At 39.4% G+C, this 14,038-nt stretch overlaps 1 protein-coding gene across 1 annotated transcript in view; it reads left to right on the top strand.

Moving 5' to 3' along the window:
* FREM1 (FRAS1 related extracellular matrix 1) overlaps positions 1–14,038 on the top strand; it is a 123,727-nt gene that overhangs the window by 52,840 nt on the left and 56,849 nt on the right. The window contains exons 19-22 of the mRNA XM_070431700.1: positions 143–365; positions 3,408–3,552; positions 9,382–9,523; positions 12,150–12,345. Coding sequence (XP_070287801.1) covers positions 143–365; positions 3,408–3,552; positions 9,382–9,523; positions 12,150–12,345 — 706 coding nt within the window. The remainder of the gene's footprint in view (positions 1–142; positions 366–3,407; positions 3,553–9,381; positions 9,524–12,149; positions 12,346–14,038) is intronic.

Raw genomic sequence — 14,038 nt, 5'->3', positions numbered from 1 at the left:
TCTCGTAAGGTTATGTTAAAACAGAGATATTTAGGACTCATGACACACAAATCTCATGGACAATTTGCAATAGGATATCTTAAAAGTAAAGAAAGACCAGTTTCAATGTGCACACAGCTGACTTTTCTGACTTGCCGTTTAGGTGTGTGAAGGTCAGATGAAAGAGCTGGATTCTTCCAGCATCAATGCAGCCGACCTGGATGTGCCTGAGGACCCCTTGCTCTTCAGCATCACTCATAGACCTCGCCACGGCCTCCTCGTCCACGGGGTGTTCAGCAAAGGCTTTCCTCAGCATAAGCAGCCAGCCCGCCCTGGCCAGATGCATGAACTTGTTTACAACTTTTCCATGGAGCTTCTCAAGAACGGTATATCATGTTCCACCTGGATTTGCTTGTTACTGACTTAATAATTTAACCCAGAAAGGACAAAAATTAATCGGAGGAATAGGAAGTAAAAGAATGGCATTTACATACTTTATTCATCTATCTTTCAAGGGTTTTCTCTGGGCTCTGGATTAATGTAGGGCATAAGATCCAGCTAAAGATGGTGGGTAATTGAAAAGGAAATAATACGTTTTCATTCACTTTTAGAGCATCAGTAAAAATGATATATGTGATTTTGGGTATTTTAGTGCAAGCTTTTAACGTCATAATAAAAGTTCCTTTTTACAACTATTGAGATCATGGCACTAAACTTGAAGAGATTCATCTGCCAAAATTTCCACATTTGAACCATATATATAATAATTCATTATTCTCTGAGGAGACAATTTCCTCTTTAAGGAAATGACACATTGGAATAGTAGCCCGAATTATATATATATATTTTTTAAATATATTTTATTGATTTTTTTGCAGAGAGGAAGGGAGAGAGATAGAGAGTTAGAAACATTGATGAGAGAGAAACATCAATCAGCTGCCTCCTGCACATCGCCTACTGGGGATTGTGCCTGCAACCCAGGTACATGCCCTTGACCGGAATCGAACCTGGGACCTTTCAGTCCGCAGGCCGATGCTCTATCCACTGAGCCAAACCGGTTTCGGCGCGAATTATATTTTTAATTACATGTTTAAAAACATCGATCTGAACCCATTTTCTATATATAAAAGTACTTTAAATCTTCGAGAAAAGTGTGTGAGTCTAGAATCACTGCCTACTCCAGTGATGACGAACCTTTTGAGCTCGGCATGCCAGCATTTTGAAAAACCCTAACTTAACTCTGGTGCCGTGTCACATATAGAAATTTTTTGATATTTGCAACCATAGTAAAACAAAGACTTATATTTTTGATATTTATTTTATATATTTAAATGCCATTTAACAAAGAAAAGTCAAACAAAAAAATGAGTTCGCGTGGCGTCATAGGTTCGCCATCACTGGCCTACTCTCTCTCCTTCCTGTCTTCACTATTCTGTTCCCCAGCCTGAGGGCCCTTCCTCTCCTTCGCCGGCTGCCAACACTGTGCCTTCAGAACCAGTTTCCTACTGTCCTCCTCCTTGGATCCACCTAGGCCCTCCGAACTATACCTTTTCTATGCTCATTTTAGCGCTTGATCAACATTTCCTACTGTCTTTTCATTTTTGCTCTTCCCAACTAGAGTGTAGGCTCTCTGCCCCAAGGCTAACTTTGCAGTAGTTGTACAATGTCATCTCATGTTTGAATTTGAAAAGCTTATTCATATATTTCTTAGTTTTTATCAATTGCAAAGATAAATTCTGGAGCTTAAGTGATGTTACCAGATAAAACCATGTGTAACAAATAATATATTGTTACAATATTTTTTCTAAATTTACAACACAGGAAAAAGGAATAATAATTCAAATTTTACTCTTAAAAAGTTTTTTAAAAATAACACTCATTGATTACTGTTAGGGTAAATAATTATATGTGTACTGTATAAAGTTTGCACTACATAATCATTTTAAATAAAAAACTGTTCATATAAATTAATATTTTGTTGATATTCTCAGGGATTAGATTTTCACCTCTTTTTTATTTTTGGTTCATTTATGACCACTTTTTTTTTTTTAACTTTAGTGAAGTCTCACACACATTTCCTGACCCTAAACATATAGAACTTATAAAACTGCTAGCATTGCCCCAGCCAGTGTGACTCAGTTGGTTGTCAACCTATGCACCCAGAGGTCACCCATTCGATTCTGGGTCAGGACACATGCCCAGCGGGCTTGATCCCCATGAGGGGGCATGCAGGAGGCAGCCAATTGATGGTTCTCTCATTGATGTTTCTCTCCCTCTCCCTCTTCCTTTCCCTCTCTCTCTATAAAAAAAATCAACTTAAAACATATTTTTAGAAACTGCTAGCAGATTATACAATCTGTTTATGATTATTTTAAGCATCTTTTTTACTTTTAAAATATTAATTGAAAACATGGCTTGTGTTAACTACAGTTTTTCATTCTATGGACATACTGCACTGTGATTTCATACAAACTGTCTTTTATTTTAAAATATGCAAATAACTTAATTTCTTGATATTATAAGTTACATATCAATAAGCACATTTTACATATATTTATATAACATAAATCTTGGTGTACATTTCAGTATTTCTTTTGCATAAATTTTTATAATAAGATTACTTGGTAACAAAAGGTGAGCATTTATAATATTTGTATGGGAAAATGGCCATTGCTACCATATGCATAAGCATGCCTATTTTCTAGTCAATAATGAATATTATTTTTAAAAATCTTTGCATATTTATTAGTCAATAATAGTTTCTCATTGTTATCTTGATTTGAAAAATTCTTAGATGAGTAAAATTGAACCTATTTTTGTTGACCTTATGTTTCACCTTTTGTGAATTACCTGATAATGTCATTTACCCACTTTTTTTCAGATCGATGTATAAGAGATAATTAAATATTAATGTTTTATTTTTGTCACATATTATGAATAAGATTTTTCATATTTCATTTGCCTTATAACTTACCTTTTTAAGTACAGAAATAAAAAATTGTGATTCCTCCAAAATTGTTCTTTCTCAAGACTGTTTTGGCTTTCTGGGTTTCTTTGCATTTCCATATGAATTTTTTTTTTTTTACTTGAGATGGGGATCTAAGTATAATTTTCCCCAAGTAATGAACTAATTTTCTATTTCATTTGAGCACCTCAACACCTTTGTCCTCATGTAGCTTATCAAATAATATGTCATTTTCTCATTTATTTTAAATAGACCTTTATCAAATACTAAAGTATTTAAATAGGAATTTTTAGATGAACTAAGAGGATATTCTTACTGCATGAAACAGTTTAATTTCACCCTGTTGCACTGAATAATGATGGCTTGAAAATTAAAACACTTATCTGTGCTATTTTTCGGAATTGTCCAATCACAAGAAAGATTTACTTTCTCCCCTTTCCCCCCCCCCCCCCCCCTTTTCCAGGAATGAGGTTGATGTATGTGCATGATGATTCAGAGAATCTTGCTGATGACTTTACAATCCAGTTGTCAGATGGGAAACATAAGATACTTAAGACCATTTCAGTAGAGGTCACCCCAGTCAATGATGAGAAACCCACGCTGAACAAGTAAGCTACCTGAAGAGACTCCCCTTCAGATTCTCTATAAAATTCTGATCTGGAAGGCTAGGTGTAAATGCAGTGTGTGTCCTCCGAGAGAAATAAGTCTTTTGTTGCTGCTGTCTGTCACAGTTTGTTTCACCTACCCAGGCACCTAGAACTTATGTGCAAATGTTAGTTAATGTAACTACTTCTTAACAGTTCTCGAATGAGCCCTTTAATTATTTGGTTTTTCTCTAAAAGTACTACTTAACTTTAAACAATTAAGAATGACTGAAATACAATATAAAATGATCAGTATATTAAATATTTAAACACATGCACCAAAGTGTAGTTAATATGTAGATTCAACTAAAATGTGATACTGTTAACTGCAGAAAGTCCTCACTGTGGATTTGGTCAAACCTTTAAGAGTGGCTGAGGGAGATATACCAATGCCACTTCTATCCCTTGGTATTTCCTTGTCCACCAGTCCTCTACCATGCTCCATATGAATCAACATCCCTGGCCACCTGATGTAAAAATAATAGCTCTTTAAACATTCTGGGTTGATATTATTAATTGCAGACTTTCTCAGTATCCCCCTCTGTAGTTGATCAGAGTGTGATCATAGGGTACAATCTTTATCAATTATATTTCTACTAGAGGCCTGGTGCATGAGATTGAGATTTGTGCTCTGGGGGAGTGGGGGTAATGGGGGGTCCCTCAGCCCGGCCTGTGCCCTCTCGCAGTCCAGGAGCCCTCAGGAGATGTCCAACTGACAGCTTAGGTTCGCTCCCTGGAGGAGCGGGCCTAAGCAGGCAGTCAGGCATCCTTAGTGCTGCTGCGGAGGTGGGAGAGGCTCCCAACACTGCCGCTGCACTTGCCAGCCATGAACTGGGCTTCTGGGCTTCTGGCTAAGTGGCACGCCCCCTGTGGGAATGCACTGTCCACCAGAGGACAGCTCCTGCACTGAGCATCTTCCCCCTGGTGGTCAGTGTGCATCATAGCAACTGGTCGTTCTACCGTTCGGTCGATTTGCATATTACCCTTTTATTCTATAGGATAGCTCCAGCCATTTCTCTTATTATTGGCAACTGTATAGAAGTGGACAAGTTTAGACGTTTGTTTTCCAGTGCTGAGTGTAGAGAAGTGTCTGCCCTTTGACCAACTTCATCTCTATAGTCAATGGTGCAGTGAGAGGCATTGAGTAGAGAGTCCAAGTTTTTATCAGGAAGTGAACAACTTTCTGAAAGTGTGTAAACTCCCAAAGTCTCCTCTACTTTGCAGAAAAGAGGGCCTCAGAAAAGTCCCTGCCAACTTTCCTGCTATTATCTTAGGGGCCACCAGCAAGGCCCTTGAAAAGCATTATGGGAAATACTGATGACAGTATTTTGGAGGGTTGCATCTCAGACGTCAGTTTGACTAAGAGTACCCAACAGAAATTTCTTCTCTAGCTAGAGTGTTGGATTGGTATCACTTGATATTATTTATAAAAAAGAAAATATGAAGGATATTGCAGTATTATGAAACCTCCTTTCTGAAAGAGGTGAAAACTGGTGTTTCTTAAGTGCTTACTATGTGATAGTGTGTTTGATTCTTTCACATATATTATGTCTTTAAAAACACCAAAATTTGGGGAAGTAGATATTATTGTCCATATTAAGAAAATCGAGACCAGGGGAAAACCAAAATGGCGGCATAGGTAAACACCAGAGTTTGCTGCCTCGAACAACCACTTCAAAAATACAACTAAAAGACGGAACGGACATCACCCAGAACCACAGGAAGGCTGGCTGAGGAGAGACTCTTCAACTAGAAGGAAAAACAACAGCATTACGAGGCTTAGAGGAGGCGCAGTGTGGAAAATTTAAAGGTACGGTGGTGCGGCGGTGCGCGCGCAAAGCGGGCTGGTGGCTGAGGGTGCGGTAGTCAGGAGTGAGTCTCGGACTCTGGGCTACAGATCTGGGCGAGTCTCTAGGGACCCAGACTCAAACGGGAGAAGCGGGACTGTCTGGCTACGGTCCCTCCGAGGTTTGCAGCAGTTGCGGGGACAGAGAGGCAGAGCCCCTGGAGACGGACTGAGAGCAGCCATAGCTGCTCCCTCCCCCCGCCCTGTTGAGCCCACCCCACCCAAACCCTGCGCAGAGCCATTTGCCGATCGCCTCAGGCAAAGGCTGGACTAGCGCCTCCCCAGAGGACTGAAGTTTTCCACACAGCTGATTCCTACAGCCAGTCGGCCTGGTGGTCAAATCCCTCTAGTGTTAACTACAACAATTAAGGCTTGGCTAGAACAAGACTGCGCACAAAGACCACAAGGGGGTGCACCAAGAAAGCATAAAAGATGCGGAGACAAAAAAACATGACAGAAATGGAGGATATGGAGCTAAAAATCGCAATTTTGAGGGCTTGCTATAAACTTGAGCAGAGCCTCACGAAAACTAATGAGACCCTCGATGCTACGATAAAGAAATTAGAAAGTAAGCATACACGGACTGAAATAAAGAATATTATACCCAATAGCAGACCAGAGGAGCACAAGAATCAAACAGAAGAAGCAAAAAACACCCAACTGGAAAAGCAAAATGAAAAAAGAATCCGAAAGTGTGAAGATAGTGTAAGGAGCCTCTGGGACAGCTACAAGCGTACCAACATCAGAATAATAGGAGTGCCAGAAGATGAGAGACAGCAAGATATTGAAAACCTATTTGAAGAAATAATGGCAGAGAACTTCCCCCACCTGGTGAAAGAAATGGACTTACAGGTCCAAGAAGCGCAGAGAACCCCAAACAAAAGGAATCCAAAGAGGACCACACCAAGACACATCATAATTAAAATGCCAAGAGCAAAAGACAAAGAGAGAATCTTAAAAGCAGCAAGAGAAAGAGACTCAATTACCTACAAGGGAATACCCATATGACTGTCAGCTGATTTCTCAACAGAAACTTTGCAGGCCAGAAGGGAATGGCAAGAAATATTCAAAGTGATGAATACCAAGAACCTACAACCAAGATTACTTTATCCAGCAAAGCTATCATTCAGAATTGAAGGTCAGATAAAGAGCTTCACAGATAAGGAAAAGCTAAAGGAGTTCATCACCACTAAACCAGTATTATATGAAATGCTGAACGGTATCCTTTAAGAAGAGGAAGAAGAAAAAGGTAAAGATACAAATTGTGAACAACAAACATGCATCTATCAACAAGTGAATCTAAGAATCAAGTGAATAAATAATCTGATGTACAGAATGAACTGGTGATTATAATGAATCAGGGACATAGAAAGGGAATGGACTGACTATTCTTGGGGGGGAAAGGGGAATGGGAGATTCGGGAAGAGACTGGACAAAAATCGTGCACCTATGGATGAGGACAGTGGGTGGCGAGTGAGGGCGGAGGGTGGGGCGGGAACTGGAAGGAGGGAAGTTATTGGGGGGGGGGGAAGAGGAACAAATGTAATCTGAACAATAAAAATTTAATAAAACAAAATAAATAAAAAAAAAAAAGGTGAATTGATCACTGACACACCTTGTGGCTTTAAATCTTAAGTGTAATGTTTTCCTTTAAACTGAAAATCCTAACCTATAGGTGTTATTTTTTTAATAAACCATAGATATTTCATTCATGAAAAAAAAAAAAAAGAAAAGAAAATGGAGACCAGACAGGTAAAATTAATAAGACACTCAATTCTATCTAACTATTTCTTGCTACAGTCTTGCTATTAAACTTCCTGGGATAGCTTCACCTACAGAATCACCAAATCTCTTCTGACCCTGCTTTGAAATCCCTCCTTTCTCTTTCCTTTCTTCTTTCCTTCTGTCCTGCGGTGAGGAAGTTATATTCCCACTTCTCTTCCTTCCATCTGTATCCTTGGGTATATCACCTCTTGCCTCCTCCCAGAATGCAGTCCATAATATTTTTTCTTCTGCATTTCCAATCTCTCCCTTTTTATTCCTTCTTCTAACAAAACATAGGGATAGAGTTAGTGGTTGAGCGAGCAAATTCTGGAGCCAGATTGCCTTGGTTCAGCCACTTACTGGTGGTGTGACCTTGAACACGACCTTGAACATGTTACTTAACCTCTCTCTACCTCTTTATCAACCTCTTTGTAAATGGGGATAATAACATATCCTATTCACAGGGTTGTTGCAAGGATTAAATCAGGGGTGGGGAACCTGTGGCCCGTGGGCCATGTAAGTACTGTAAAATCATTTGGTCTGTTCCTGACAAGGCATTAGGGGTGAGTTAATTAAATGTTGGACCAAATATAGCAGGCTAATTTTTAAGTTGATAGTTTTATATGGCCCGTGAATGATGTTATAAATATCCAAATGGCCCTTGACAGAAAAAAAGGTTCCCCACCCCTGGATTAAGTGAATTAAACTATGTAAAACTGCTTGAAAAAATGAGCTAGTGCATAGTGAGAGCTCATAAGTGTTAGTTATTATTATTACAAACAGGTATCCTCATTCTAAAACTACAAAGATGACCCATTTCTCATTTATTTCAAACTGGGGGGCAGGAAGATATTAACAAAAAACTTGTATGCATATATGCATAACTCATGGACACAGACAATAGTGTGAAGGCCTGGGGTAGGGAACCGGTAAAGGCTAGAAGGGATTAATGGGGAAAAAAGGGACATATATAATACTTTTAACAGTAAAGATTGTGTTCACTTACTCCATTTCTGCCCACTGTCTCCATCCTCAACCACTTTATTAAAGCTGTTCCCTTGATTCCTACCAAATCTATTGGCTCTTCTCATCTTACTGGACCTGTTAGGCCATTTGACACCAATTCTTTGACATTCCTTGTGGATGCTGCAGTAGACGCTGTTGGTTGCCTGGGCCACATCCCCACAGCCCGCCTCTGACTGCGGCTGTGGCGGTGCTGGAACGTGCTGTGCACACTGTCAGCGCCTACCCCTTGTGCCCACACTGTGCTGCTCCCTTCTCTGCCTCAGGGCTTCTCTGAAGCAGCAGTGGCCCATCCAGCTGATGTTCAGGCACAGCAGAGGCACTCGGGACAGCCTTTGACCTGTGGGAGACAGTGGATAGATAAATATCCCAGCCCCTTAGCCTGCAAAGCACAATATGAGGCATATTTCACACATTTCTTCAAAGGATCCCAGCAGCACTTAGCCCCACAGCAGTAAAAACACCCTTTGTTGCTGCTTCCTCCTTCCTTCTCTCACTCCTCACTCTATCTCCTATTCCTGAAAGTACTTCCCAACGAAGTTCTTGTCCTGGGGTCTCTTTCAGTGTAATTCAGACTATGACACACTTTCCTCTCTACTTCTCCGTGAAGAGAACGCTAGCTATGTGACAGACACCGTAGTAAATCCTTTCACATATATTACCAAGGAGACGGAGAGGAACGTAGAGGGCCACCAATTACCCAAATATCACCAAACTCCTAGTGGCAGATCATAAACCATTATCAAAGGACCACTGTGGGTGTCTAATCTCTGTAAGTTTCTGTCTGTAAAATTAGAGCAATCATACCTGAACCACTTACTTCATGGAGCTGATGTTGTATGAAAAACAATATTAGAAGCAAAATAATTTTATAAAATAAGTTTCAACTTAAACTTGTAAAGTTCTATGTGTGTAAACAATTAGAAGTATGTAATTACCTCATAGCATATGCATTGTTGCTGACTGTCTTTTAGGACTTCTATGTGTAAAGGGAAATGAGAGTCTATTGTATGAGACTGACTCGTCATTTTCAGTCATTAGGATACTGAATATTATTTCCTAGTTGTTGAAGATTGGAAACTGTAATAGTCATTAGGAGTGTCCCCTGCTAAAGCAATACCTTCTATTTTCATATCAAGCCAGACACTTTCTTTTTACAGGAAGGCTGAAATTACAATGGATATGGGCGAAACTCGTGTTATTTCTAGTGCTGTTCTTTCAGCCACAGATGGAGACACTCCCAGGGAGGAGATTTACTATCTATTTGACAGGCTTCCCCAAAATGGGCAACTTCAGCTTAAGGTTAGTGGCCTTTTTACCTTTATTTTTCAAAATAACTATAACTGATATAAACTTTCTCAATTCACAGATTTCTACAACTGAATTTATTCTCTAATAGCCATATTTTCCCCAGAAGTAGAACATTTAATTTTCCTAGTTTGAGGATAACTCACACTATTCTAAATTTTCTTACTGAATTCAGGGTAAATTCAACCAATATTAAGGTTCTTCATTGCTCCCTCTTTACTGAGATTGTACCTAAATTTGGAGGGAGGAGGAGCGAGTTGCTGGGGTAAAGCTAGTTGTCTAGTTTCTGCTGATAATCTCTAAAGTATCTTCATTCCCACCAGATTTTTAAAAAAATTTTTTAAATAAATTTTATTCTTTAGAGCAATTGTGACTATCAATAAACTGACTTTAAAGTTTATATGGAGAGGCAAAATGCACAAGGAAAACAACATTGAAGAAGAACAAAATTGAAGGACTGATACTATCTGACCTTCACACTTGCTATAAAGCTGCAGTAATCCAGACAGTGTGGGATTGGTGAAAGAACAGACAAATAGATCAGTGAAACAGGACAGAGATCCCTCAAATACACACACACACGTAGCCAACAGATCTTTGACAGAGGAGCAGAGTCAATACAATGGAGAAAAGATAGTTTTTAACAAATGATCCAAACCGTGTGCCTGATGCCCAACACAAATTACAGATCAGACACTTGCAAAGGTCACTTGGGTAATCCATCAGTTGCTTATTTGAATGGTGGATTACGGTGGGCAAGAGCCACCACCATCCATCCCCAGTGTGATTATCTGACTGAATGCTTAACTTTTAATGCCATATAGACACTCCTCCATAGACAGCAAGGATTCATTCTGTGTGGAACAGCTTGATCGCCTTAGATTGTAGGTACTATAGAGAATCAAAGTGAAGAGCAATCACTGATTTAAATTGAGGTACAGCTGTGTCCTTAATTCGTTTCAGAGAGTAATGAAGCAGAAATGCAGTGAGAGCTCACACATTTGGGTGGCTTGGGAACTGAAGTGTTTTTGGATACGCGGCAATCCAGATGGGTCCGGGTTCCCAGCATGGCGCCACGAAATTCGCTCCCAGCTCTTTAGGGCTTCTCCAAGACTCTCCAGAACCAGGGACCAGGCCTCCAGGCCTCCTGGAATGTCTCCAGGTTTTTGTTTTCTTGTTGACTTCCCTTAGTTTCCCCACCTTGAATCTGACTCCTCTTCCTCTTTGGTGGTTTGCAAATGACTTTGTCAAGTCAAAGCTTGCATTCCGGAGTGCAAGTGAGGAACTAGATGGAGATAAGAGAGCAAAAGATATCATTTTCTGTACTTACTTTCTGAGAAAAGATTACAAAGGAAAAGGCTAAATACAATTGTAGGCTTTCCAGTTTAAACCCTGAAAGAGAATCTGTTTTTAGTAATTAAATTTGCAAATAGATCTTAGGATGGAAACAGTGAGCTTAATTGTTACAATGTAATTAATTTTTACCCTGTGAGCACTGGAACAGAACATAGCTGTGTACAAATATCAGTTGGGAAAACATATTAAAAAGAGGACACTTTACCAAAAGAATGACAAAAAGAGAAGTGGTAAAACAATGAGAGGAGAGGAGGACAAAGCAGTTTTGCAGGAACTGGGAATCTGAGGAATGAATGTGTCAAGAAAAAAAAAAGAATGATTTAAATTTCTGTTTTAGTCTCTTAAACCAGACAGGAAAAGTGCAAGATAATATCATAAAGTAAATTTTTAAGATAGTATTTTTTCTTGAATTATGTCAAATGACTTTTATGGTTTATTCTTGGGGAAAGCTATGTGTTTTGAGGGAATTATTAATCACATACAGATTTATTATTATAATATTTCTATTTCTAATACTCTCGGTTGTCAACTCCCCCTAGCATAAGAGCCTCTTTTAATTGAATATACCACAATTTCTGAACTGAATTCTGTACAGAATATATGCATAACTAATGTTGACTTGTTTTAAAACCATTCTGATCTTTGCAGTTAAATGTTTTTGCTGACTCGGTATAAATGCAGATAGTAAGAGAGAGCTTGATAATTTTTCTTTGGCTTTAGCAAGGCTGTAAAATGTATAACAAATAAGTACATCCATTCTATTTTTGTTTTAGCTTCTTCACCCATATAACAAACCAGTTTGATCATATAGTTTTTATTAGTTGTACAATGATATGAACTAAAGAAATAGAAAACCCCAGGTGAAACACATTTAATATTTAAAGAATCAATTCCAGTAGCTCAATTACCCACCTGCTCTCATTAATTGGAATATTTAATCAGCTCTGATTGCTTATGATAAATACCTCGCAAGTAGCATTGCTGTTGAATTGCCACAAAAACCCCCACAACTGTGTGAAAACCCTTTGGCTGACACTATTCTCCCCCCCCCCCCCCCCCCCCCCCCGCTCCACCCCGCCCCAGTCTTAAATTGTTTTAGTATATCTCTATGAAAGGGAAAACTAAGGTAAGTGGTAAAAAATTGAACTGGAGTTTCTCTGAACTATCATTTATACTGGAGGTTTTCAGGGAATATAGGAAATGTTCACTAACACAGCTTGGAGATAGAAAGCATGGGCAGCTGACTAATGCTGGCACCTTTCAGACAGGGAGGGACTGGGTCCCTCTCCACCCTGGCATGAAATGCACGCAGGAGGAAGTGGACCTGAACTCACTGAGATACACTCACACTGGGGCGATGGATTCCCCAAACCAAGACAGCTTCACCTTCTACCTCTGGGATGGCGACAACAGGTCACCTGCATTTGACTGTCAGATCACCATCAACGATGTGGGAAAAGGTAAAAGCATTTCTACCCAGGTTTACTGGGATCAAGTTTTATAACCAGAAGTGAGCTGTGGTAAGCACTCCAAGTTTTCCCTCCCTCCCTCCTTTCCTTCCCTTCTTTCTTTTCTTTTCCTTTTATTCTTTACATCTGAAATTCCATCATTTATGATTCAATCCTTTGGCCGCTCACCTACTTTGCCTGAGATTTCTGAGGTTCCTGACAGTAGCCAATATGTTTGTTATTTTTTAGTATTTACAAAAAGCCTATTGGATATCCAGATTCATCCACAACATGGCTGCATACCCTACTTTAACGACCAGCGTGTTTTGCTTTAAGGAAAAAATTGCTAAATCAATGTGTTTTATCATCAGAAAGTGAATTATTACTTGAACATGAATTTCAAAGGAAGGGAGAGACTGAGCAAGGGAGAGTAAGCCCTTGAAACCCAATGTCACTACCCCATACTTCTGCTTAGAGATTAGTGAGGAGGGTAAGGATCATATTTCATTCATATGTATATAGTCTAGGACAGCCGTGGGCAAACTACGGCCTGCGGGCCGGATCCGGCCCGTTTGAAATGAATAAAACTAAAAAAAAAAAAAAGACCGTACCCTTTTATGTAATGACGTTTACTTTGAATTTATATTAGTTCACACAAACACTCCATCCATGCTTTTGTTCCGGCCCTCCGGTCCAGTTTAAGAACCCATTGTGGCACTCGAGTCAAAAAGTTTGCCCACCCCTGGTCTAGGATCTATATATTGCCAGGACCAAGCATAGTCTTAGAACCTCAATACATGCTTGATTGACTGAATACTTCCTTTTTATTTATTTTTTAACTAGTAGCCCAGTGCACGGATTCTATTGCACATTGAAAGGGAATCTGGTGCAGGTGAACCAGATTCGGGGCTGACAGGGCCCAAGCAACAACCTAACCCCGTGGTTGGCAAACTGCAGCGTGCAAGCCACATGCGGCTCTTTGGCCCCTTGAGTGTGGCTCTTCCTAAGCCTTAGGAGTACCCTAATTAAGTTAATAACAATGTACCTACCTATATAGTTTAAGTTTTAAAAATTTGGCTCTCAAAAGAAATTTCAATTGTTGTACTGATGATATTTGGCTCTGTTGACTAATGAGTTTGCTGACCACTGATCTAACCTACCAGTTGGAGCATCTGCCCCCTAGTGGTCATTGTGCATCATAGCTACCGTTCAAATGGTTGAATGGTCACTTAGGCTTTTATATAGATAGATTTTTTTTTTTTTTGCCTTGGCTGTCAAGAACCCCAGAGCTAAATCAGATGCTTAAGTGCAGTAAAAATCTTACTTCATGTGCATGGTAAAATTACAGTTCTCCTGAATCTTTTAAAACAAAATTTAAGTTAGTTTGATTGATTGTGAGATGTTTATTTTGAGTTGTATAATAATATGTTTTATTTATTTGTTTCTCAGTTGTAAAAATGTATATTCCGTCAAGATGTCTCATAAGTGACTCTCAGATAAGCTAGATGTTTCTCTCCGCAAAAGTAAGACTTGTTCATCATAAATATATGTAATACAAGTAATATATCAGGGCAGACAACTAATGTGTTAGGACAGACGTCTTCTCATTGCCTTTTGCACCATACATTCCTGGGGAGCAGCGTGGAGTGGAAGAGGGCTGTGTTCCACACAGTGATCTGGGGATTCTTTCTAGCTAGGATTCTTC

Source organism: Myotis yumanensis, unplaced genomic scaffold (genome assembly GCF_028538775.1).
Source record: "Myotis yumanensis isolate MYYU_CA2020_CCGP unplaced genomic scaffold, mMyoYum1.0.hap1 SCAF_12, whole genome shotgun sequence".
NCBI lineage: Eukaryota > Metazoa > Chordata > Mammalia > Chiroptera > Vespertilionidae > Myotis > Myotis yumanensis.
Note: the sequence above shows the minus strand (reverse complement) of the source record. Positions and strands in the feature narration are given on the sequence as shown.